This window comes from Phallusia mammillata, chromosome 1 (genome assembly GCF_965637545.1).
Source record: "Phallusia mammillata chromosome 1, kaPhaMamm4.hap1.1, whole genome shotgun sequence".
In the NCBI taxonomy this organism is placed as follows: Eukaryota; Metazoa; Chordata; class Ascidiacea; order Phlebobranchia; family Ascidiidae; genus Phallusia; species Phallusia mammillata.
In genome coordinates this window covers 3,348,736-3,376,460 of record NC_137252.1, presented here as the reverse complement: position 1 = coordinate 3,376,460, position 27,725 = coordinate 3,348,736, and the positions used below count along the sequence as shown (strand labels likewise).

The following is a 27,725-nucleotide window of genomic DNA, read 5'->3' as shown; positions in this document are numbered from 1 at the left end:
TAAGTTTATCAAAAGAGAATTATTACAAGGGGATCAAAGTTTAAAAGTATAGCTTGATTAAAGTGAGAGTAGAACTTGAAAATAGTTGAGTTGATGGCACTATACATTTTACTGTTTTGTAAAACGAACAATGTTTTTTATTCCGAAAATAGCATTCGCAAATGAGTTATTGCTACAGGAAGACCCTAAGCTCGGTAGAATAGGTCGATCAATCTTATAGTCACAGTAACACCTGAATATAGAATTGTTATTTGATTTAAATACACTTCGATTAACGCTTTGTGAATTTGGTTGTTAACATAAAGTATTTAAGCATTGTATTGAATAGGAAGAAAACTGCTGCTGGTTGGGTCCCAAATAAGGACATACGTGACAAACTGAAAATTACTTAGCCTCATTTAAGCCCAATTTGTGTTTTTATAGCAACACTAGAACAGGGTCGTGAATCTAGTCATCTACGCAAAGCTCTTTACAAATTTTATCGAAAATATTACAAGCAATTAATGGGTTGTTAGTTACCAAGTGTTTGACACAGTGCTGCTAAAAATGGGTATGGGTCTCTGTTAAGATTATATTTCAAGAAGAATGTCAGCTGTTAACAATAACATACCGGAAGATCCAGACACTAGATGCGGCTTCCCTCTGGATTATTGCTGCTACAAAGGCACAAAGAGGTTGGTAGAGTTGATTTCATAATTATGATGAACCTTTACACCTGCAATAAGAAGATTATGGCACATATATTTGTTTGGCTCAGTTTTTCGACCGTAAACAACGTAATGGATTGTGTTTCACTCAAATAATATGTAGATATCGAGATATTGTCAGATAAAATCAACCAATAAACAAAAAGACTTTATTTTTTTCAGTTAGGACATAACAAAATTGCCTATTAAATGCACATTTGTAAACAAATCAGTTAAAATATAAGTTATGCCGCAACTAGGCTCATAAAAGCTATCCGCAATCAGGTTTGGTAAGTAAAAACAACAATAACTTGAACAAGCCTGCTTACAGTTTGTTACACGCAAAACAGGCAACTCTCTTCACAAGCGGTCTGTGGTCATGAAAGAAGGAAGTAATTCAATTAATTACCCGGCGTTGCCTAGTAACGTGCCTACAGCGTACTGAGTATGTGTTTGCCATGATTGTGTTGCAACCTTTAGATTTTTACGCATTACGTTTTTCGAACGCAACCACCGTGCCTGTGCCGAAACTTTGGCCGTGATTAGATTACATGCAGCGCTTTTCAAACCAGTGGCATAAATGCGCAAAGCTTAGACAGGAAGGCACAAACTTGGGTTGATTTCAACAGTGGCTTGAACAAAAACAAAACTGAAAGGGTGCTTGAATGTATTGTGACTAAACTCTAAAGCAGGCACTTCGACAATCGCTTTACCCTAAAGATGACAACAGCGATTGTTGAAATGTCCATGATAGACTGTGGTTACTATATGTATAAGGTCTTCGGTGTTAGTATATGGCGAAGCACATTTTTAAAAAGTGATTCTTGTTTAGTAGATTGTATTACTGAAAATGCTTGATTTACAGGTAAGTCCTTATTAGGCCAGAACGAAACAATGTCACAAAAACAATTTCTTGACAAGTTGTTGGTTTAGTAGCAAATTATGTGTTTGTACTCAGGGGACTTTACTGCAAACCTCTTCAGCGCTTTGCAACGTCCAAATGGGCTTTGGCTTTTCTCAGTTTTGCTGGCTGGTTGCAAGGCTTCACTGTACATGGCCTGACTCGTGTGGTGCTTACAACATTAGAGAAAAGGTATATGCTACATCAGTAACATCATGTTTCTTGCTGCAACAACATGTTTAGCCAAAAAAATGCTAACTCAATAGCGGTATAGAATATTTAAACCTTTTGTATGTTTTTTTTCTAATTTGGTTAAGAAAAGCATTTTCAAAATTTAACGACATCTATGTAACACAACAATTATTACAGATATGTGTTTGTTTTAAGAACACTCGTCGTTTTGTATGTTTGAAACTGGCTGTTGTACATTTAACAAAACAGTTGTTTACTAGAAACTATTACACGACAGTAGTTTTCAACCTGGAGAGAAGTACATCTAAAATATACAGATTTACTTGAATTGCTTGGTACACTGTTACTCCAAGTGATGTTAAAGGCCACCAAGCGCTTATAAACTAGTACTGTTATGGTACATCAAGCGGTGGTAATAACGCCAAGTGATCCTACATATTTTATACAGTATACACCAATGCTATTCGATATGCAGGTTTGGTCTGAGTAGCACTGAATCAGCAATCATCATCAGTTGTTACGACGCTGCTTCGCTCCTCTCGCTACCCATTGTGACGTACTATGGTGGAAGAGGACGAAAACCACTATGGATTGGTTGGGGGATTGTTATTTTCGCCACTGGGTGTCTCATATTCGTGATCCCCCACTTCGCAGCCCCCCGATACGTCGCGATGACGCCAAAGAGAGAGGAGCCACTATGTGGCGCTAACATCACTGTGAATAATGCTGAAGCCACGTTGAAAAATTACATGTAAGTGATATGTTTTTTCATAGTGGTATGTTTGACCGTTTTTACGAAGATTTGTCCGTTTAGAATATTACTTTCATAGTTTTAGTGCTCAAAGTTTCATGGTAACTTTTTATTTCCCTTTTTTGTAATTATTTTCTACAGCATTACGATGTAGACTAACATTATAAGTATAGGGTAAGATAAAATGGGGGGTTAAGCAAATAGATGGGTCTTCATGATAATTTGTTGCGGCGGTTTTGTTTTGATTTTAGGTATTTGTTTATGCTTGGAAATTTATTGAATGGAGTTGGATCTACAGCCATATTTACTCTGGGTATGACGTATCTTGATGAAAATGTTGCACAAAAGTCGTCATCAACATATCACGGTAATATGATTTCTATTTAGCAAAAGTTCCACTAAAGATTTTAGCCAGTTAGCAAAATAGATATATTTTAAATTCCTACTTTTCTCTTTATATTTTCACTGAGTCTTCCATTGATTTAAGGAAAACATACTATGGTAATATGATTTCTTAATTTAAAATATTTTCATTTAGTGCGGTGCTTTTTATCTTTTTATGAGTCTCAGGCTTAGATGAAACTAAACACGTTACATGTAAGTCCACATACACTATTTTACTCCCAACTATTTTTATTGTTTTGACTTTTTTACGAACTTTCCATGGGGCAAATAAAAATAATCCGACACACAAAAATGGGAAAACAGAGTTTCATAAAATATCCACATGTGTCCTTCTATGGAACCCTGTGGTTCTTGTTTGTAATAATTTTTGTATTTCTTAATTTTTTTCAGCAATCTACTATTCCCTGCAATCTTCAGTTGGACCTGCTTCTGGTTATATTTTGGGCGGTCTCACTCTTGGATTATTCACCAATATTGGAGAAAAGTACAAAACATGACTCCGCAACTTTCATTTGATAAATCCACAGTGCCGGATTAACCATTAGGCAAAGTAGTCACGTGCCTACAGGCCAGTCAAAAATACAGGCCATTTTGAAATCAGTATAAAATTTAGTTATGTTTTCAAAAATTTAGTGTATTGAAAGCGATCCACTCCGTAAGATTGACCTCCAAAAAATATTTAACGCGTTTTCAATCGCAAAAACGCGCAAAGTTATTATTTAGTTAGGCATGTGACCAAGTTTTTGCACGGTACCCTGTGTTATAGTTACAACAATGATCTTTGTGATAATGATTTGGCCACTTATAAAATGTGCCTACAGGCCAGCAGACCCTTAATCCGGCACTGTAAATCCACATTATTTACTACATCATAAATAGTTGCTTGTTTTGTTTTTTAATATTGTCAAACTAAGAATTGGGTACAATAAAACCTTTATATTTATTTTCTAATTTATAAGTATTTTAGAGCAACTGCGCTGTAGTAATTTTATTTACCGAGCAAAATAAACTTAACTCTAATTCAAGTTACAAGACAATTGGCATCAGCTTTGTTGTCTCTTTTTTCACATGAAACAGTGTGAAGATAACCAACACGAATCCAGCATGGGTCGGAGCTTGGTGGTTGGGAATGATCATCGCTTCTGTATTGCTTTTCATATCTGCAGGTAAACTACGAGAATTGTACATGATAAAATGAAGTGATTAACACCAAAACTTGTACCCGTCACATGTAGTGATTAAGTTTGGGTTGGCAACCTTGCTCGGCTGCTTTTGTTAAATTTATTCATAAATGTAAAATAGCCTTGGAACACTATATACGGATCTGTTCATGAGTTTAATGGTGACAATAACGGCCCAAATAGACGTAAAAAGCGACATGCTTTATTGTTTAAACGTTTCGGCAAATGCTCATGCCATCATCAGTGATATGAAGGCCACATCAGTTACACTCGTTTATATACACTTTAGTCACAAAAAGGAATGATAAAAAGGTGCGAAACAAGCGTCGCAAAAAAACGATAGATAAAAAGGTGCGCAGAATGAGCATTTGCCGAAATGTTTGAACAATAAAGCATGTCGCTTTTTACGTCTATTTGGGCCGTTATTTTCACCATTATACTTAAAATAGCTTGTTTCAATTCAATCAATGATAAAAAAAAAATTTAAAACCACCATATTTCTCTTCATCTGCTGATATCATTATAGCAAAGTCATTTGTAATTCCACATGTAATAGAGTTAGACCAGCACGTTTATAAAATTTAGTAAACCAAATACGCCTCATCGTCTGTTGTAAGGATCAACCACCATTTTCGGGGAGAAGTTTAAGAGTGCAGGTATTAAACCTATTTTTCGTTTTCCAGTTCCACTCCTGATGCTCCCAAAGAAGATGCCTGGACGTCTAGATGGCGACACTTTAGCGAGAGAAACTGAAGTACAACGTTCGGCAGAAAATCTTCACTCTGACAACCACCACAAAAAGTTAGTTTTATTGGGTTGTTTTGAGTAAATTTTATTGGTAACTTATATAACTGCTGGCCATGTTACTGTTAAAATCTTACGACTTAAATCCGTCCTCCATTTATGTCATCATATTACGCTAGGCGGCTAGGCCCATTTAAGGACTGTACCGAATCAGCCAGTAACCAAACTATCTCATATGAAAAGGCGTAGCCTAAAAAACTCTAGCCTGCTGTTGGATTCGAACCCCCGACGGGAATCTTTCCGGGCCACATATCGAACAGCTGACACCAAAACGAGAGAAGACAAGTTAAAAATAGAAAAGGGCACGTAACGTGATGTGCGATTCGGTTACGCATGAACAAATAGAGCATTTGAGGAAACACCCAGTTGAGAACCAAGCTTATAAATATTTTTTCCCTACTATAACGTAAAAACAACACTAGATCGTTCATGTTTAGAGGCATCAAAGATCTGATTTTAACGAACTCGAATTTATTGCGGAATGCGCCTCTAATCTTCAGTGCACTTGCTTATGCTTTCGATTATGGATTGATCGTTGGGTTTTCAGCTTATGTGCCAAAATACCTGGAAACCATGTACGGATTGACAGCTACGCAAGCCTCAATTGTGATAGGTAAGTCAGTGTATATTTGAACAGGGCAAATCTATGGATTGTAATAAAGTCAGGACTTTTTTCACACTTGTTGAAAAACCTTTTTAACGCACTTGAGTCAACGCAGTTACCAAAATTTAAAAAACAAAAATAAACTGACATTCATTGTATATTATTCATAAAAATTACAAAATATTTGAATAGAATTAGGTCGATTAATTTAATTCAACTTTTATTAAAAATTAATCCACTCCGATTTAGGGTCGAGTTGATTCTAACCTTTACCCACTATGGCTGTACGTTTTTGTTTTAGCTAAGTTACATATATGTTGATCATTACATTTTGTTTCGTCTATCCGATTTTTTTCCAAAAAGCAAACAAACCAAAATGAATTAACATTTACTGTTTTTTTCCTGAAATTTGCAAAACATAATCGGACAAATTTATGTCGGGCAATTTGTCTTAACATATGTTGAAAGTTTAATTTTTTTTTATTCTGACCGTGTACAGTTGTTGCCCCATCATTGCCAAAACATTTTCTCGATATATTTTCCATAGTATGCCAGGTCCTTTGAAGGCGTTCTACCGATTCAACCGGTCAAACATTCACCATATTGCAAGGCCCAAGCTAGAAAAATCTAGCCAGCAGTGGGACTTGCCCTCTTCCAACTGAGCTACGTATGGTGAATGCTTGGTGACCGACTGATTCGGTATAACGCCTTCAATCGGCCTGACGTACTTTGATTTCTATATGAGTGTGCCGTGATCGCTGGTCTGCATGAACGCTTCAGGGCTGATCCCTACTATTCATCTATGTCTTAACTCGATATATTTTGTGAATTGCAGTGTGTTATGTTTTTCAGCATTCGTGTCAATCATTGGATCAACTGCTGGTTTAATCACAGGCGGAGTTGTTGTGACCAAAGCTCGTCTACGAGTTCGAGGAATGATCAAGTTTTGTTTCCTTAATACTCTAATTGCCCTAGTATGCAGCTTTGGGTTTTTGATACGATGTCCCACCGCAGGTAAGCAACGTTGTGACTAAAACCTATCCGAGGTGCCAGGGATGGAGGGGTTTCAGTAAGTTACGGGGTTGTAAATGCTTTGAAACATTTTTGTACGGCTGTATTGCCGAATCCAAAGATATAACTAATATAAGCTGTGATAAAATTTGATTGCTGAACAATTGTTGTTGTTTGAAGGCCGGCCCGCGATAACGTTTCAGTTTTTAAACGGTCCACAGACCAAAAAACGGTTGCCGAATTTTTGTTTTCGTATCTTTTGGTGCCTACATAGGTTAAATTACTAACATAAGGGCTCCCACAAACAAAGTTTGCCACATACCGGTAGATGGCGTAAAAAGCACAGTTATTTGACTTCACAGTGAGAACTTGGCCGAATGGTCTAGCGCGCCTGACCCATATACAGACAGAAAAAACCTTGATCGGGATTCGTCCCCGGGAGTGTCCTGGGTTCGAACCCCGTGAAAAAAATAGAAATAATAAAAAAACTAAAAAAAAACTAGGATAGGGTTAGGGACCAAGTTTATAAGTTGGTTTTATTGATATTATTATTATAAATCCCAAAAGATGAGGTAAAGAGCACAGTTGTTTAAATTTTCAGTTGGGCTGGGATAGGGTAAGGAACTAAATTTATCGTTGGCAGCAAAGTTTTGTAAGATGGTTTTGTAGTTATTTTTATTACCAAACCCTACCCATACTGGAATAGCCCTTACCATCAGCATTCTGATACAATTTGGTTTACAATATTTGCAAATGCTCTTTGCGCCACTAATCGGTACATAGCAAACTTTGTGCAATGCGAGTTCTTACGTTTGTTTGAATTTTCGGCTTCAGAAGACAAGTTGCGAAATACCGATTGGTGGCGCAAAGAGCAATGACGCTTTACACAAATTTCTGGGAAAAAAACGCTCATGTTTTGGGCTAATTGGATTAGTGTGAGGTGTATAAATCAAACAAACTTATAACTTAGTCACCACATCTCTTTCAAACCTATTCGCGCCAGGACTCATTGCATCCATTAGCGGTAATTGGTAAACGTTTCCGATGTAAACAGTTGTGTTAGTGGCTTGACTTAGGCGACCGGAATGTAAAAGTTTTGAGGGAATAATTTTGGACTATTCAATTTTATTTTTTATTAGGCATTTGTATTGTTCAGTTACGTATGCTATGCCTCTGTAACGCGACCCATGGTTTTGCAGATTTCGCAGGAGCAACCGTTTTTTACCCAGAGCAATCTATTGTTTCATCGCATGATTTTTCTTCTACTTGCAATTCTCTTTGCCACTGTACAACCGACCACTACAGTCCAGTGTGTGGGGAAAATTCTGTCACATATTTTTCACCTTGTTTTGCAGGCTGCACAGGAAGTCTAAACCAGGTGAGAATACTTGTCGACTGTCTTTTGACAACTGTTAAACAAGGTCAACATCGTTTAAATAGACAACTTAGTTCCGCTGGCTTTAAATATTAAACAATAATAATCGAAAAGGCAATTTAAATTGGTTGATAAGATTCGTTTTTTGAATGCGTTTCTAAAGTTTATCACTTTGCTCGGTAACATGTTTTCGTTTTACAAATATTTTGTTATTGTGGCAGTAGAAGTTTAAATTGCAGTTACTAAAATGTCAGGGTACAGAACAATTTTAATTAACGTTTTCTTTCATTTTTTTTTCGAAAAGCTCCAAGCCATATTGAAAAAAATCAACGGAAAAGCACTTTATTATAATAGTATTTTATAGTATAATATTGTTTATAATATTATTATATGTAATATTATAATACTTTATTATAAAGCATTTTTTATAGTCAAGTCCGGCAGCTTTTTTATGCACATTGGTATTTCTACTGTTCTTTGAACTTAACAATAACACGACACAATGCGTAAAAAAAATTGTTCCGTTTTGTTTTCAATTTTAAAAATGTTTATAATACTTCCACGACATAAATATCAATTGCTTCTGTTCAATAAATGACAACTTATTCTTTAATCTGCAGACGTACACAGACTGTTCTTGCATTTTATCAACAACTAATCAGTTCGCTACGTCTAGAAAGGGAAAATGTGGTGGTAAACAATGTAATGGCCTCCCAATATTCCTCTGCACGTTCTTCGTTCTGATGTTGTTCACATTAATGAGCTTAACACCAACATTACAGGTAACTGGAACGTTATTGATTGACTTTATGTAGTTTGTGTGACATTGCACGTACAAAGTTAAGGTCGTTATATAATAGAGATATTTTGCAGATTATTTTAAGAGTCGTGCCGTTCAATCAAAGATCAGTAGCTGTGGGTTTCCAGGTTCGTGTATGATTTCTATAAACTATTACTAAACAAACGTTTTGTAGAACATTATAAGTATTGCAAAAACGTTTTCAAAAATGTTGTTTCCTACAAGCATCGTTGTCGCGCTTTCAGTATTACTTGTTTAGTATAAGACTGTTTTATTTTTAAATACTGAACACGTTTTCAAAGTCTAACAAGAATATACTAGCAATAGGTAAAAAGTACCATGCTGTTTTCAGTCGTTTTGATAATGGCTCATGACGGCTGATTTATGCTTTTGATATACTTACTACTTTTATTACCATAATAAACTATTGTAGGCTTTGTTTGCAATCGAACGAAACGCTAGAAACGTTTATTGCAACTTACTAAACTATATTTGTAAAATTAATTTTTATTTGTAATTTTACATTGCAGTGTTTTGCAATGAAACTTATTGCTAAATGACTACATTTTTTTTTTCTTCAGTGGGTGTTCAATCGTTGCATTGGTTTTCCATTCCCAATAATCGTTGGCAGAGTTCTTGATTATTCTTGTATCGTATGGAGCACGAAAATGGGGAAAACAGCTTCTTGTCGGCTCTACTCCTCCAACCAAATGTCTTTGTATCTTTTTCTAATTCTATTGGGCTGCAAGGCAAGTTTACTTTACACGCATATATTTTATTCAGGAGTATAAGATTTTTATTAGTGTAGTATATTTTTTACGTTTATTAGTGTAGTATATTTTTTACGTTTATTAGTGTAGTATATTTTTAAGTAAGGTTCCACTGCATTTATCCCATATTAAAATATTTGTGTACTCACATATTCACAAGATTTAGCAAGTTTACCACCTTCCTGTTTGTTTCGTATGATGTTTCGTATGTTTCGTTTGTTATTTTAGTTTCGGGCAACAGGGCGAAATACATTTAAAAATTTGGTTGATTTGTTTGAATTTTTCAAGACCTGGACATTTTTTATCGGGAATTATGTTCTCAAACCCTACCTAACCAATAATTACACCCACTGAAATTAATTTTGTTTATTTTTCCTTCAGATTATCACTCTTACTTGTTACGGGTTCGACCATCTGTTTTACAAACCTCCAAAATCAAAACCAAATTCTGCTGACTCAGCAGAAACCTCACCGACTCTCGACAGTTGAATCCAATCTGAACATTGAATTTTCCAGCGAGAATTCAAAGAACATTTTTTTTTCGAAAAAGATAAAGCTAAGCCATGTTTTTGTGTTAAGTATAGTTGAGTACAGGGTTTTTTTAAGGTTTGGTTTGGGTAACCGCTAAGTGGTTTTAAGAGGCCGCAAGTGTTTCATTTAAATACCAAAAAATAGCCATATTTGCTTAAACGGGAATTTTGGGAAACCGCTGGAGAAAAAACAAAACACCTTAAAAAAACACTGGTTGAGTATATTGGCTTGCCAATCTTGTCTCATTGTTTATTACGTGGACGTGCTTGGCCATGCAAATTTTCAAACATTAGTTGCTCTTAGGCAAAGTTTAACTTTGTAAACTATAAGTGACACCCAAAAACTAAGGTTCTTTAAAACACAGTCAGTATTCTAAGTAATAAAATTTCGCTTTTCCATAGGATCGGTTGTGCGTGGTTAGCAACACAACAACGCAGGAGTCGGCAAGGCACGCTAACGATTTGCTAGTTCATGTTTAAGTACTTGTCAATTTAAATTTTTACTGTTGGATGAGTTGTATTTATTTTGCCATGATTTTATTGTTGTTTAAAACAGTGCTCTTCAACCTTTTTTGGCTTGGTGAAGCCTTAAAGTTGTTGTGACGAACTCATGCACCCTGTTTACTTAAAAAGGTTAACTGAGATAAAAGCGATATTAAAAATCATTATGCGTATCATCATGTCAATCAAACCGAGCAGAGCTCGCAAAAATTGCTTGAATTGCTACCAATACTCCAAGCATATGTTCGCGAATTTTCTGTAAAACACAGGAGAAAAAGCTTAAACTCGATGTCCTAATATAACCCGACTGTAACGCAGACACTATCAAACTTGGACACGGGGATAAAACATTAAAAAAGTTTACCTTGGCTCACATCATTTGAAACATACATCTTTTTTCTAATATCCTGGCAGTCAAATATTAATGGTTCATTAAAAGTTTGTGATGCACCCTTGTATACCCCTTCGTACTGGTGCACCCCATGCATATTTTGGTGCACCCTAGGGTGCACCGTGCACACCGGTTGAAGAGCACTGGTTTAAAACACATAAGTACGAATCTCTCTGCTTTCCATGGTATTCTTTTTAATCAAAAAACAAAGCACCATTACGCACAAAATTGTTGGCACGCGAACCTTACAACACTTTGACATCACAAGTAAATTGACACGCGGTGTTCAAGGTGTTGTCGACGCCCGTAGTAAATAATAGCGCTTGGTGAAGAGAAATGGGTAATTGGCAACAACCTCCCAGCTTTATGAAAATGTAAATTTGCCAAATGTTGGAAAGTATCTGAATTGTTGGAAACACCAATAGGCGCTGGCTATTTCCGAGTCATATTGTTATATTAAATCATATTACTTTAGTGAATTAATGAATTTTGGTTTAATAAGTTTTACAATTGCGCAAATACTTCTTAAACTTCTAAACAGAAGCCACTAGTCATCTATTCTCAAAAAGTATTTGATTTAAAATTCACATGGCAGTTGCAATACTCACTAACGCCGAAGACAATTGTTGAAACTGGTCTGCTTTGCAACTGCTTGATTGTCAACAACAAAAATCATCGAATTAACTTGACCTAATGCTCGAAGTAAAATTTTAATCCGATCTGCAATCGAGCTGTTTGGGACTTATCAGTAAAAGACACGCGTTTGTGATTTAAACTCTCCGCTCCTTCAGTGCTTTTCTCATTAGGACTTATGCATTATGAATGTCGAACAACAGACGTTTAGATTTTGTAGCTTCAGTGGATGGGTAATAAGTGTTTAGTATAGCAGGTCTTGCGTAAACAAGTTACACTCCATATAACCCCAAGTCAAACTCAATATTAATAAAACGGCCGCTTTCTGTGAACAGTGATACACAAACTAAACATGGTTGTTGCCCGAAATTGTTGGCGTATATTTGAGAAACACCGTTTTCTATTTATTGCTGGTATCATATCATGTAAAAAATTAATTCCATATTCCGTTTCTATTTCGAAACAACAATTTTAATCACCCTGAGAGGGTTATTTTAAAATAATGAAAACATAAATTTAGACCCCAGGCCCAGTGTTGAACACCCTTGATTAGAAGTGTCTCGCTACAATTTCATGACTAGTATCAAGAATGATCAATACATGTATTGGGGCTGATTTAAATTAGTTGTGCCATGTTTTCTATTGTTTATAATCAGATTAGAAAACTAAATTTACTTTTCGTTTAGCCTAACTTACAAGTTTAAAATGATATACTACGGTAAAAGTACATAGAAGTAGAAACAAAACTGTTTTATCTTGTTTAATAGAGCCTAAAACATTTTCGTTGTGCTGTGATTTTAGTGGGAAAAAAGAGTTTGCAAACACATATCAATTTCTAAGCTATCTTTATTCTAGAGAAAAGTTTGTTCCATCGAAAATAGCACGTACAAATATAGAGGCCTCATTAAAAGTGCTTTGTAAATGACAATCTGTTTGTTCAAAGTAAAGACTTGTACGGTCGATTTTGACAAATGTCTTCAGACACAACGACCAACGTTTCCCATTATAACTTAAAATTTAGCACCAAGCATGAGACCGAATCGCAATTTCTGACACGAACCACTTTCCTGGCGTGCGAAAATCAAAGGACGCCGACACAAACGAACATGAAAATGATGTCATGATGCTTGCGCCAAAATGTGATTGCAAAATACCGTGACGTCACATATCTCGGAAATTTTATGCACTAAACATGTTCCTAATATACATACGCCTTTCCGGTAACGATATCCTAATACGAGCTGCGATGTATGTTACGTTTGTTATGGTAACTGAACGAGAGGTTCGCGAACTTTTTGCAGTAACGGTCAAATTTACCTAAACGTTCCTTGACAAACAAAGTTTAAAATGAATATGTTTTGCCTTTTAAGCATTCTGGATTTTTTAGAACGAACTCACAGACCTCGGTTTCCACAAAGGGTTCCACAAACCGGAACACCAATTACCCAGGGATTTAAAGCAATTGTGTTGCAACGTGTTAAATTTAAAAAAAAATGTTTGAGAACAAATCAAACTTAAGGCCTCCTAGAAAGCTGAGGACCATTAAACTAAAAGAAGCTAATGATTTAAGTATTTGATTGCCACGATTTTTGGCTTTTTCTATTTTTCACAACCGTCTCACTTTTTACATTAGTGATTCAGATGTAGAACCTGAAACCGTAATTTCAGTCAAAAAAAATTTCCCAGGTGCGTAAAGGTGCAAAATGCGACAGGTGAAACGAGGAACCCTCACTTTACAAGTTTAAATACATCTGATAACGGGTTTAGTAATCCGAAACTGATAATTTAACCGATATCTGTATCCTAATGTGGATCAAATTTCAGTTCGATTATTTAATTGAAACATGTTTGTAGAACTTATGAGTTTGTGATATTATGCAAGGCTTGTTAGTGCTATAATTACGCAGGAACCTTGAAATAGTGTTACCTATGTCTTCTCTATTTTTCTACACCTTAATGAACTTTTAATCCCGGTTGAGCAACAGCTTAGCAGTAGTAGCACTGGTCATTTTCTTGCTTGTTTGGTTCCGCCGGCAGGTGTAGCGGGAACAGCTACTTTGCCTCAAACCCAATTCTAATCTGTGCCTCGCATGTGAAAATTATCTTAATTGGTCGCAGAAATTCTTGCAGTTCAAATTGTTGGACTAAAGTTACAATTAAGTTTTTCAGACTTATAAATAAAAGCAGTCATTGGAACAACCGTGGGCTCGTATTTCACGGTTTTTCAAAGTTCATTGTGAACATTATGTGGTTCTGGGGTGAAAATGATTTGGTTTGTATTCAAAACCAAACGCACTATAGCTAAAATGTTGTGCTGGGGACCAATACAACTGATTCATCTAATTAGTTACATATTAGTAATCTTCAACTTCACACCAATATTTTACAACCTGGTGTTCCGAATACGTCAGAGGTAGTCACAATTGATTGTCATTTGATATCTCACTGTCTGTTTTTCATAATTTGCGGATATGATTCAATGCACGTGGCCGTAATAAAACAAACATAGTTGACCTGTACACTTGCCTCCGGGGAAAATAATATTCGTCCACTCAAGTTGAAGGCATCACGTATCATGATTAAACCTTCACAAATAAACAGATTTTAGACCCTTGTTGATGTTTTCTTGAGGTCACGACCATTTTCAACGGCGCTAACTGCACGAAAAAGATTCCCGCCCCAAAATACCAGATTCATTTGTGACGTTTTTAGCTTGTTGTGAACATTCGCAGCTTCGTGTGTGAAAAAAGGCGAGCGTCTATTTATAAACGCAGCGCTTTGCGTGTGTCTGGCAGCATAGCAAACGAGCAGGTTCATGTAAGTGTGAGATTATCACAGCGCACCTTTGTAATGCTTGTAGTCGTAGAGATTAGATTTAGTTTTATGACACGCTTGTGGTTTTGAAATTTCCTCTTTTGCGGAGTCGAACAGAACTCAAGTGAACTGTCGTTTGTTACTTCACAGTTGTAATGTTGGTTTACATGCAAAAACGTGGATTATTATACGGTTACGTTTGTCAAGAGGTCAGGCACCTGTTCAGTATGTTTAAGTGATAAATCTTGTTCAGTATAGGACCTATACTATAGGTGAACCAAGCAAACAAGCCACTTAAGCTATTCGTTACCTCATACTTATTATGGATTTATATGTAAAAACGTGAATTATTGTATAGTAACATCTGTCAAAAGGCTAGGCACTTGTTTAGTGGGTTTACGTAACAAACATGTGCTTAATATAACAGGATCAAACCAAGGGACATTATGCTGTAGGTTAGTTCTGATTAAACAACGTTTACCTCTTCGTTAACTCGTATCACTTCTAATGCAGATTTTTATTCAAAAAAAGATTATTATTACGACACGTTATCTGGTCAATAGATAGCGACAATGAATAAGTATCTTTACGTTATAACACGTGTGGTATAAATTTCGTTGTTGGGGTGACCTAATTTTTAATGTATTTGGAATTAAATTGATAAAACAAATTCTGTTGTAGGTTCCATTTTTTCAACGTTAGCATATATAGATATAAATTTGCATTCAATATTGCAACAAAATGTCAAACATGCATGTAACTTCAAACTTCCGTTATGACAATACCACTGGCTTGAACATAAGGTGCAGTTAAAAACGGAAACGCTTTATGCTGTGGCGAGTCGGAGTGAAAATTTAATTATTTACCTTGCAATTGGGACAATAAAAAGCTGCTGACGTCCGAACGCAGTTTTTTATGAACCACGTGGCTCATAAAACTACAGTAATTACCCGACATTTGTTTTATTAACTTTACAACGGTATATGTTTGTGCTCATTAAGTCGTTGCAGCTGCGTTTAATTAAGGAGCCAGTAATGCCATTGATAGGATCCTTTATCTGTATCACGTACAGCGGGATTTATACACAACAGGATTTACACTGGTAAAGTTAGATCAGTCATACATATATTGTAATGTACATTTATTTGCAAACAGTTTCGCTTTTCAAATATTTTAACAGTTTTGTTACAAAACTGATTGTGATAATACACAATATATAAATATATATATTTATTATTGCGTTTTGTTGATTAATTTGACAATACAAAACTGTCTTAAATCTAACTTTCCTTTCCTTATTTTTCAAATAGTTAATTGATAAATGTTGGGTATGAAACTGCTGTTAACAGATAACTAAGCGAAATAAACAATTTGTAAAAATAAAAATATTTTGGTACCGTGGGAAAATGGTTTTGACGTCAAGCGAACAGATTTGCAGAGAATCTGAAACCGGATGCGGGCTACAGTATAGTTACGGATGCTGCTGTAAGCCAAAAAGGTACGTAGATATTACGCATATGTCATGATGTTTATAATTTCCAGGTGTTATTTTGAAGTGGAATTAACCTAAGGCGAAATATGGAAACGACATTCTTTGATGCGACAGCTGTGGTATTAAAAACCTGTTTGCTAAAACCACACAGCGTTTACATCTGTAGAACGTGTGAAAGTGTCAGCGGGCAATATGGGTCCGAAATTCGATTTCTTAAGATCAAATTACTATGCAAACTTCGATTGCAAAGTAAGGCCCGATTCAAGTCTGATTATTTAAAAGTTAATTGCGTACCCTAACCCGAAAAATGTATTTCTGATTTTATACTCAAAGTAGACAATGGCAAGATTCGCTTCGGTCACTACAAGAAATCCCCCAAGTTCAGTTGTCAGTTTTCAAATTTGTAGAATGTGTAAAAGTGTGTCGCTTTAAATCATAGTCGTAACGGGCCTATAAAACAACCACATTGGGCATGAAATTCAATTTACCAAGGAGTATTTACGATACAAATGCGGCCAGGTGTAAAGTCACGCCTGAAGAAGCCTATTTATCCTGAACCCGAACCGAACAACTTCAAAAAAGAAGTCAATGGCAAAACGCGCTTCGATTTTCACAAGAAATCAAAAAATGTCGTCGCTGAAAGTAACGAATGTGATTCTCGGATTAGGCAGAAATATCAGTCAGAATATAAACACAGATTATATCACAAATTCTTGACCGCATTTTTGCGTCAACCCTTCCTAACTTTTTAACATAATTCAATTCGTATGAAAGTACAACCTGTTAATGATAAATTAACTAGAAATTACTAAAAAATGTTTTAGCAATTAAGTTAAACTATCATAGGATTTTACGTTTAAATGCTTTGCAAATTTTTCGCTGTATATCAAAGGCATGTTATTGCTTTTCTGTACTGTTGTGAGATTTTAAACTAGGTTCTGACATTGCAACGGTTGAAATGCATTAGTTGGTGCCAAATAGATACGTGACATCACAAGAAACAGAAATAACTTTTGCGCAATTCTGTCTGGGCCAAACTAGTCGATTAAAGCGGATAGATTCGACCCCGGCTTTTAACACTAACCGGAAATAAAACATAAATTTATGAAATCGAATTGGAATTATGACGTTGATAAGGTCAAAACATATTTTTGGCATAAATTTTAAACCAAAAACTGTCCTAAAACTTGTAAAAATGTCTTGATATGTAAAGTCCAAGAAAACCACTGCAATCTTTTAATGACCATTTCCTTTTCATGACGTACGCGATTTTCTTACCTAAGAGCTATGTTTGGGACATTTATCCGGACGTGAAAATTACGGGAATTTATAAATCAAAAGCGTGATACCGGCAAATACAATAATAAGTTGCAAAGGTCAAAACAGAACTAAACTATTTTAATTTCAAATTTATTTGAGAAAATTGTCAAACTCTCATTATGCCCCCTCTTTTTGAGACGGATTGTGTTTTTTGATCCATTAGGTGCTGCATAAAATTAAGTGCGGTCTTAATCACAAGAGAAAAAGTATTGTGTGTCGGTGAAAAGTTACCCAAAACTATTTACGCATTAGCCGTCAAAATGTTTACATATGTGGCTGATCCTACAACTTAACAATAAGATTTTATATTTTAAACATACATTGCTTATATCTCATGCATAAAATATGTTTTTATGTTTGACTCACGTAATTTTACATTAAATTACAAACGTGACTATATACGCGTCATACTTGTGGAATATCAACCTATGTTTTTCGCCCTGGGGGGAACTAGTGGTCCAGTTATATACCGCGATAAAGACCGCAATCGCTATCTCTTTAAATTTACAAAATAAACACATACTGGGCCCTCGCTGATGCTTTGCTGAGCTTGTTTCCGGCCCAGGGTTTGTAAATGCAAAAAGTTGAGTATATTTCTCAGGTTATTCAAACGAAAAGGGTTATTTTGTGAGATGGTCAAGTTATGTGTCGTGTCAAAATTAACACCTTTTTAATAATTACTGAGAATGAAAAGTATTTGTATAATATCAGAATTGCCACTTTTGTTTAACTAATTTAAAATTACAATAATAAATTGAAAAATAATAAGTAAATAAAAAATTGCTGACGAAAACCGTTTTCTTGCCAGGTACATCTTCAAGTTTATGCGGTGTTTCGCTACTCCACAGTTCGCCCTGGCAGTGTTGAGTGCGATCGGGTTTCTTCAAGGATTCGTCATCAGTGGACTTGTTAATGTCGTCATCACTACGTTGGAGAAAAGGTGACTGTGCAATTAATTATTTATTTTAGTGATAGGGTTATGTATTTCTAAACGCGCGGCAAATGTCACAAACGTCTCTACCAAATCTCATAAATCAAACTACGCCAGGGCATGTGGGAATCAGTAACCCGTGCTCGCTGGTCTGCATGGACGCTTCAGGGACGCTCCCAGTATGAATATATTCATCTTAGATACCACATCTCTCTAAAACTACCGAAAAAAACATATTTTACTTCTGAATGACGTTTTATCTAAAATTACTATAAAATTTTGTTTTAAACGTTTTGCTATTGTTTGCTCTGATAAACTTCATGTCGCAAACCAAAGGGTAAATTTAGATAATTATAATTATTTTTCTTTATATTTTATAAAGTTGTACAACATTGTATAAGCAAACAATTTTGTTTCCAATAAATAAAAGAATTATCAATAAAATCTTCCCCGATAAAAAAACACACGATAAAATGACAAAAATTGGCTTTAATTCCTGTTCCTTTCCAGATTCGGTTTACGAAGCAGAGATTCTGGATTCATTGTCAGCTCATACAACTTCGCGTCGTTGCTCGCGATTCCCTTTGTGACGTACATGGGTGGAAAGGGTCACAAACCCTTATGGGTCGGCTGGGGTATCGTTCTTATGGGATTGGGGTGCTTTGTCTTCACTATACCCCACTTCGCGGCACCCTCCTATGACGTAACAAGCATAAACGAATCGCAATTTTTGTGTGTGGAAGACCACGTGAAGATCGCCGGAGAAGTTTCAGCGTTACACATTTATTTGTAAGTACATCTTGCATTTTTTTGCATAAGCAGAAACCCAAATGGGCAAATGTTAGCAAAAAATACTAACTTTTAACAATAAGTTTAAATCTTCTTTAGTTTACTTTACCAAACACTTAATTTCCAGCGATTTAGAGTCAAATGTACGCATTTCTACGTTTTATACTAAATGGATTGCAATATTTTTTTAGAAAAGTAATCTAGTCGGTACTTTGTGTATCTAAAACTTTAGTTTATATATCAACCAATAATACATTTAAATTAGGCATGGAGTTTAGTATTAAAACGATTCAACATTTCTTGTAAAACTGAGATGGTTGAAGCCTGATTGTGCAAAAAAATCTTTTTAGATTTGTTTTTATTCTCGCCCAAGTAATGAACGGAGTTGGTACGTCATCACTTTACACGTTGGGTCTGACGTATTTGGACGAGAACGTTCCTCAGCAGGCGTCGTCAGTGTACCACGGTGAGAATTTGGGCTTTACTTAAACACGCTGTAACTTAAACGTAGCCAGTACAAGAACTTATTTTCGTTCTTAAAAATAGGTCAAGTGTAATGTACAAAACAGTTGGACTTCTTTTGTTAGTTCTACGGAACGTTTGCCAACAAAACAAATATACAGTTAATAAAACATACTTTTTGTTACTTTCAAATAGTTTGGCGTAGGCCTACTGTGATTGGTAATTTTCAAAAAAAGATATTTTTTCATACACAATCAATTCAGTAGTAAAAACGTTTGCTGTAAAAGAGTTTCATAATACAAAACATTCACCAGGAAGTCAAACTTTTCCATTTGATATTAATTTTCCACTTGTATTTTCAGGTATTTATTATGCTTGTGCCAGTGCATTGGGTCCAGCAGGCGGTTACATCCTCGGAGGTTATACTCTGCAATTGTACACTGACATCGGAATGTCGTAAGTTCTATTACAATAAAAATATCGTCTTTAGAACATTGCTGGATATTTCGTATGTTTCGTCAAATTTATTGTGAATATCTTCAGTTATTGAAAAAAAACTTCTGCAATTTATTTACCACGATAGATGCATTACTGATTTTTTAATTTAAAATTTTCTCATGTAATGACAATATTTTAAATGCTGGGCCTTTTAACACGCTTCACCCCATTTTAACAATGAGTTCATAATAAACAAAATATTATTTAAATACGCTATAGTTCCGGATTAAACGACACTCATCCATCTTGGGTCGGAGCGTGGTGGTTGGGATTTCTAATTTCTGGAGCGCTTCTGATTACTCTTGCAGGTATTTAAATAACCACAACTTCGTCCAATTATATTTTAACACACTGTTTTTCAAAAATTGTGTACCACAAAAACAGGTCATTAAATTCGTACAAAAATCCTCACCTTTAGCTTTCTAAAGATTGTAAGATTGATTTAGGAATGTAGATGGAAACAAGTGGCATAAAGTATGAAGCGTTGTAATTTTTTTTACCACGTTGTCACTATTTCAAAAACGTTGATAAGGCGACTGGATTACCCAAATGTTGAAACGAGGCACAGGTGGTCATGTATAAGCACTGTATTCTTGAATGATTTGGTAAACTTTAAATTACCGTGTTGTTTAATTGTTTCGTGCTGAAGTACAGTCAAAACAGAGTGTGCGTTTTTTTGTAGTTCCGATGTTAATGTTTCCTCGTGACCTTCCCGGTACGGAGAGTGTGAGGAACAACAGAGGAACACAAGTACATGACAATAACACAGACAACAACGGACAGGAAGATACAAGGTTAAATACTAGTTTGTTACATTACAAGGCCCGAATTGAGTCTTTTTCATTAATTACTCCAAAGTCAGTCAAGAGTGTTATACACAAAAGATTTGTCTAATTATAGGGAAAAAAGTATTTAAACCAAAATATGACAACAAAACTAGTCAGAACATTAAAATTTTGTTATTTTCGACAAATTTGAAAAAGATAAATGTACGATGGTTTGGCGCGTGAAAAATGACGAAAAAGCAACTATTTTTGTTGACCTGTAGATTCCAATCTCAATTTGCTGAACCGATTTCTTCGCACATTAAAGTGACTTTCTCAAAACTTTTTGCCATTAAATAATATTTTCGCACCAGAATTGTCAAAATGATAACCCCGGGCCATAAGACATTGGATTATAACCCGACGATTACGCCTTAATCAAATGTGCAAACGTTTCTTGGAAGGCGTAAACATTTACACCTTTGTCAACCCACAAACCACAATATAAGTTGTTGGTTGGATTCATAATTATAAACAACCCGATATAACATTGTTAACTATATAGATTTTATTTTTGTACCGACGTTTCGACGTCTTATACAGGAAATAAAGGAATTAAACGCAAGCACGTCGCAACGCAACGAAAACACATTAATTGGGCATCTACCCTAATGAAGGCGACCTGTAGGACGTCGAAATGTCGGTATAAAATACAATTGCCAGAAGAGCTCTATAAAGTTGATGTTATGCCTGTCAGCAGCCTATATATTACTTTGTTAAAACAGAAATTTCCTATTGTTTGTTATAGTTTTTTCAATTTGAAAAAATTAACGTCACTAGGACAACCTTATTGAAAATCGCTACAAATCAGGTAGAGGAACTGTTGTATAATTTCGTTGTTGGTGTTTTTTGGCCTAAGGCGGCGTGTTGTTCAATCGGTATTAAAAAAAGGAATTTGTTTGATGTCAGGTCGCACACGATGTTTGTGGTTAACACTTTACAGCTTTGCTAAAAATAGAATATACGTGAGCTGTTTGTGAAGTAGTAATGTCGGGATTTTTTAGATGTACGATTTCGCATAAAACAATTTCAAATCTTGTTGACGACCGTAGTACATTTCTGTACGGATATATTTTCGTATTGATGTCGGTTTCACGTCATATTCAGGTTGCCTTGCTCAGGTTAACTCTACCAAAGCATGTCGCTTGGTCCACAAGGACAACCGATCCATAATATTATACCGTTTGTAATCCAGACATAAGACAGTATAAACGCAACCACAGAGGTGCATTATTTACATTCCACGGGGTGTTATGGTCTTAATTACTTGTGCAACGCAAATACCGTTCACTAATTACCCCCGCCAGACAAGCGTGAAATTACTGCCCGAAGAAATGCGAACACATTTCTACAGCCGTATTTTCACAAAGATTCATGTTATTTATTTGATGCATTTTCAAGAAAAACACTTATAACGCAGTGCTTGTTTTGTTTTTTTCTCTTCTTGTGTTTCTTTTTACAACCATTCACCAAAAACAAATAGATAGGGTCAGCTTTTCAAAATAGCCAATTGTGGCTCCAGCTGCACCCTTTTGTTTCAATCCCTATTTTACATGTTTACATTTATGTCATCTGTCTTATTCATATTTTGGCGTTGAAACAAATAAAACAGTGATTGATTGATTGATTACTGTTAAGCAAAAAGCAGACTTGAGGTCAAGCACTAGTGGTCGTGCACATTCAACTGCAGAATTTTCTACACACATTTTCGTTCCAATATAATGATTTTGTACCCCATTTCGCTTTTCGTATGTAACAAACAAAAGTTTTTTTTTATTACAGCCTTAAAAGCTTTCCAAGCGCACTGGCTGTTCTCCTTCGGAACGCTCCCTTCATATTCACCGCGATGGCAAACGCACTTGACCTTGGGCTCGTCTCCGGGTTCTCCGCATTTACACCGAAGTTTCTCGAATCTATGTACGGCCTCACTGCCACGGAGGCGTCTGTATATCTAGGTAAGTGACACGCGTGTAGTATATACAGCGTTTTCTTATTTTTTGTACCACATTTACCCGGCATTTTACTATCTGGTCGCATAAACGTTCTGTCAAACTACAAAATGTGGTAAAAAAGAAATGGGTTAAAATAGCCTGATTCTCAAAATGTTAACTACTGTTTTATCCGTTAAAGACAAGATTAATATAAGTTCAATTATCTGTTGTTGTTTTGTAACTTTCCCGTCAGATTTTTAAAAATGATCATTAAGGCTGACCCTTATAACATTGGACTTTGTTTTATTTTAACATCCTAAATTATGTTTTGGCATTTGTTGACATTCAGTTTGGCGCAAACATACCAAAATTTAACCGTAAAATTTGTGTTTAAACGATTTTTTGTGTGCCAAGATAGAAAAGTGTACAATTCATCACACGTATATTTACAATTTAGGAGAAAAGCATGTTTTTTTAGGCGCTGTTACAATCAGTTCTGGTGCACTTGGCATGATTTTAGGCGGAGTGATTGTGTCGAAAGCAAACCTTGACATCAGAGGAATACAGCGGTTCTGCCTGCTCAACACGATCATTGCACTTGCTTGCGGATTCATTTTCTTTCTCAGATGTCCGAACCAGAGTAAGAGAACTTTAGTTGTGCACTAATGCTTTATTTAAAGAGCTTTAATTCGCTACCTAAGTTATCTTTAAATATAAAAGCTGTTGTTTGCAGCATGGAATGTTGCACCATGTGTGAAACGTAAACTGACTTTAAATTTCAGTTGTTTTAATTCATTAATAGGAATCGCAACCATATAGGATGTACTTTTATCTTTCTTAAGTTGAAAATTTAAGTAGATCCATTCACTGACTCGAGTAAAGTCGAGAGATTTGTTACAAGCAACCATGTTAAGCCGAGTTCCACCAAAATCTTTACATAAAATAAGTCAAACCTCGTTACATCTTTGATTTGAACAAAATAAATAAGTTTAACTTCATTAAGTCAAGTCCTTCGTCTAGTGACTCAAAAAAATAAGCCGAGTTCATGTAAAAGTTATTTAAACTGATTTGAGCCGGTTCGAGTCGAGTTTGACTTTCGAAATTACACGAATTGATTCGATGGTTAATCTTCTTATTTTAAGAGTTTTTCTCAAGTGACCAGAGTTGTGTTGTTCTCAAAAAATACTCGAATCGTCCGAAGTTTTTTGGTTTAACTGCTGCGACAACGTCACACGTAACACCGGTCTAGTTTGTCTGCGCAGAAGATAGTGACTCAACCGTAAGACCTATTTAAACCTGTCAACTGCCTCTGTAGAGTTCGCTGGAGCCACTGTCCCATATTTAAACACAACAACTTTATCATCGGACAACTTCACCGCATCATGCAACCACCCTTGCAGCTGCAGCACGGATGAGTATAATCCGGTGTGCGGAAGTGACGACATCACCTACTTCTCGACGTGTTTTGCCGGTTGTCATGACTACGTCAACGGGGTTAGCTTACACTTTGTTACGTCTCTGGTTGTGTTTGTGTTTAAAAACAAAACGATGTGATAACGTATAATATAGATTAAAATAAGCTATATCATAGTATGACAGCATAGATTTGCAATTAAATGCTTTTTCGTGATAATAATTGCACGCTTTTTACAATAACACAACAAAATCGTAGAACAAACAAAAAGTTGGCCAATGCTTGCTTTATTTGCAAACAAAGATCCATTTTTATTATAACACGATTTCGGGAGTTACCTGCCAAAAACGCGAATGTTTTAGAAAACAATGCAAAATTTTACTCATTTTGGGATAACCACTAATTTTGCTTCTAAACATGGTCGCAGTTATGTGGTGGGAGATTTTTGATGTAACGGTATCACTAACTTGCAATAGATCTTTTCGGAGAGTAAGCACCAGGATTGTAATTTAGCAGAATAAAGAGTGTCTTTTTATTTTAATAGCTATCAAGAATATAATATTGATTGCTTGTTGGTTTTAGACGTTCGTGAACTGTTCTTGCATTCCGGGTAACGAAGCTTTACTTGGAACAGCTAAGATGGGAAAATGCGCTAATAATACCTGCACCAACCTTCCTCTATTTCTCGTTTTTTTCTTTGTTCTAATCTTCACCACATTAATGTGCTGGACACCAAACTTACAGGTATGACTTAAAGTCAAGTTGGAATTTTTTTGCAAATTATGGATGAAATTTTGTTACAGATTGTGATGCGAATTGTTCCGTTTAACTTTCGATCGCTCGCCGTCGGCGTTCAGGTTTGTTTAAACTAAAAACTTTAAATAAAGTTGAAACACGAAATCGAAAATTGAAAACCGCACAGAAAAATATTGACCTGGTTAAAACTTGATGTATTTAAAACGTTCAGCGGTTGGTTGATAAGTTTGCTGGATATATGGGATTCCGTCAATTTGTAGGGAAGTAATTGTATGGATTGGATAACAGAATACAGTTTTATTTTTATGGATTACTATTTTATGGATTATAATGATAACAAACGCTATTTTTTTAAAGTTTGTTGAATGCCTTGCAATCCATATGTACACTATAACTATAATTCACTATAATTTTGACTATAAATTATCATTTTCTGCCAGCAAATAAATGGAGACTCCACCAAGTAGCCTTCAACACGGTCTTTTTTACTAATTTACCTACACTTAAATAGCATCAGACGAAATTAAACCGGGATCTTAGCTTTTGATGTTTTTTGCAGTGGATGTTGAACCGGGCAATAGGAGGAATTCCAATCCCTATAATAGTTGGGCAAGTCTTGGATCAAGCCTGTTCCGTTTGGAGGTCAGAACCTGGTGAGGGATCTTCCTGCAGGATGTATTTCACTGATGAGATGTCTTTCTATCTCTTCTTGGTAATTTTGTTTCACAAAGTAAGTTACATTAATAAAATTTGTATCACAAACTTTAAGTAGAAAATAGGACCTTGACTGACAAAGGTTATATATAAAAGCATCTGATTCAGCTGTGTGCCTATAAAACAAGTCACAGATACCAACCTCTTATCAATTTTTCTGGCGATATTTTTAACTTCATTATCAATCGTTGTACTTATTGGTGCTTGTCTACCTCATAGATGGAAACACTTTTGTTAAAATTTAATGATCGCTACACAAATGTGACAAAGATACTTTTTTGCACAGTATCAAAGTTTGAGTCGTCATTTAAATATGACCCAATTACTATTCTTTGTGTAAAACAAAACAAAAGAATATTCTGGGTTTGACAACATAGACATTCTAAATAAATTAAAACCAACATTTTGATTTTCAGATGAGTGGAATTGCTTGTTACGTCATAAGCATGTTGCTGTACAAAGCTCCTAAAATCGGAACCACAACGACACCTGTTGGAAATGCGTCGAAAACATCGATTCCCGAACCATAATATTAAAACCAAGAATTGAATGCTGGTAGAATTAAAGTGAAAGAGAGAAAAGAGAAAAAGGCAAAATCAAATCAGAGAACGAAAGAAAAGCGGCGAGGATTAAGTTTTAAGCGGAAAAACTTTCATTTGAAAACTTTGATTTACAAAAACAGTTTTTGAATCATTTCCTATTTTCATGTTATTTGAACTTACCGGGAATGATAAATAAGCTGAAATACTAAGTTTTGGAGGAAACGTTTAAGTAACGTTTCAAACGTAATTGTTATGCTGCTAGAATGATTGATTTAACAAAAAATCAAAGACACACGTGTGTTAGTATATTTACGATGTATTTTTTACGTTTTATGGTTTCATCACCACCACCCAGATATTCACTGTACTTTTTTCATATTTGTTAGCGCATGTTCTTGGTGCTCAACGCAATATTATTCCTTGATAAAACCAGGGACGAAAATCTTTGACAAGGTTATGTTTACGTTTTGGATATTTTTTGAATCGTACAAGTACAAGAAAACATCCGGTTTGGGTAGGATTTTGCCTGAAAATTCCATTTTTTGGGGGTGAGCTTCTGCTGGAGTATTCCAGTTTCAAACTGGTTCTAGCCGGATTTAGCCTCCTACCGAACCTCCAAACCGGTTTAAACCGGAATCGAAAGCCAAAAATTTTGACCCGATTTTCGAAGAAACACTAAGCCTGAAGCCGTTCACTTTTTTTCGATTTTGGGGGTCAATAAATTAAAGAAAAATCCGGTTTTGGGTGGGTTTTCGCCGGAGTATTCCAGTTTCAAACTGGTTCTAGTCGGTTTTAGCCTCCTACCGAACCATCAGACCGATTTAAACCGGAATCAAAAACCCGAAATTTTGACCCGATTTTCGAAGTTTATTGCCCTTTCCTTTTTTCAGAGTATTTCAGTTTCAAATAGCTTTTGTAGCGGTCACGTGCTTTTAAACCATCATTTTGGCAGTTTGATTTGGCTAAGCATTAAGTAATGGAAGTTTTAACTTTGCAAGCATGACTTTTCTTTCCATGGAAGTTATATGCTGCTTTTATGACATATGGTATTGAGCGGTGTAACTTTACTGTTCCATGCGTTCTCATGATTCAGTAACTGTTGGAAGTACATATTCAGTGTTGTTGTTCTCACACTGTTACATGTTCCCGTTTTCCTGATATGTTCCAACAGCCTGACCATAAGATGGGCTGTTGGGTCAACCGCGGTGTTTCGACTAGTTGTGCAATCCATTGCAGTGCTGCATTTCTTTGTAAGCGTTTAACTTAAAACAAACTAATAACTGATGTGAGTAAAAGAAGGTACTGTTTTGCAGTGATCGCAAGAAAAACGAGTATCAGTTTAAAAGCCAGTGCTTTATCGTTGATCTTTGTCTGTTTCCATCGTATCCTTTCCTTGAGATAATTGAGACTTGATGTGTGTTGCGTAACCAGAATAAAAGACAAGAACTAAATTGATCTTTTGTGGATCATGTCGGCTCTATGCAGCAAGCGTTAAGAATCGTATTAATAAATTTACTCGCTTATTCAACTGTGCATGTCAAAAAGGCATGCTACAGTAATGTGAAGATCATTACTAGTCATATGTCTATCCAGTAAATCAAGATGGTATATCTTGGTACTCCTGCTTTTCAATCTGCCCTTGGTACGATTCTTATCCCTTGTTGCCTAAAGCCACAGTGCGCAACGTTTTTGACATTTGAGCAA

At 35.6% G+C, this 27,725-nt stretch overlaps 2 protein-coding genes across 3 annotated transcripts; both read left to right on the top strand.

Annotated features, from left to right (window-relative positions):
• The first annotated feature begins 428 nt into the window (after positions 1-428).
• LOC145238760 (solute carrier organic anion transporter family member 4A1-like) lies at positions 429-10,580 on the top strand. Of its 2 annotated transcripts, none has more exons than XM_080102025.1 (14): positions 429-674; positions 1,645-1,779; positions 2,255-2,530; positions 2,782-2,897; positions 3,326-3,419; positions 4,013-4,101; positions 4,800-4,917; positions 5,358-5,533; positions 6,377-6,538; positions 7,735-7,913; positions 8,531-8,692; positions 8,784-8,837; positions 9,291-9,458; positions 9,861-10,580. In XM_080102025.1, exons 1-14 carry the CDS (start codon positions 586-588, stop codon positions 9,966-9,968), a joined length of 1,926 nt encoding a protein of 641 aa, XP_079958151.1. In that variant the 5' UTR covers positions 429-585; the 3' UTR covers positions 9,969-10,580. The 2 variants fall into 2 exon arrangements, with proteins under 2 accessions (XP_079958151.1, XP_079958159.1); XM_080102033.1 differs by lacking the exon at positions 429-674 and adding an exon at positions 1,220-1,551.
• A 5,076-nt stretch (positions 10,581-15,656) lies between these two features.
• LOC145208903 (solute carrier organic anion transporter family member 4A1-like) lies at positions 15,657-27,476 on the top strand. Its single transcript, XM_080079152.1, has 14 exons — positions 15,657-15,846; positions 17,969-18,100; positions 18,602-18,880; positions 19,231-19,346; positions 19,705-19,798; positions 20,060-20,148; positions 20,523-20,634; positions 22,447-22,619; positions 23,074-23,235; positions 23,911-24,089; positions 24,592-24,753; positions 24,813-24,866; positions 25,325-25,495; positions 25,896-27,476. Exons 1-14 carry the CDS (start codon positions 15,755-15,757, stop codon positions 26,007-26,009), a joined length of 1,929 nt encoding a protein of 642 aa, XP_079935278.1. The 5' UTR covers positions 15,657-15,754; the 3' UTR covers positions 26,010-27,476.
• The last annotated feature ends 249 nt before the right edge of the window (positions 27,477-27,725 follow it).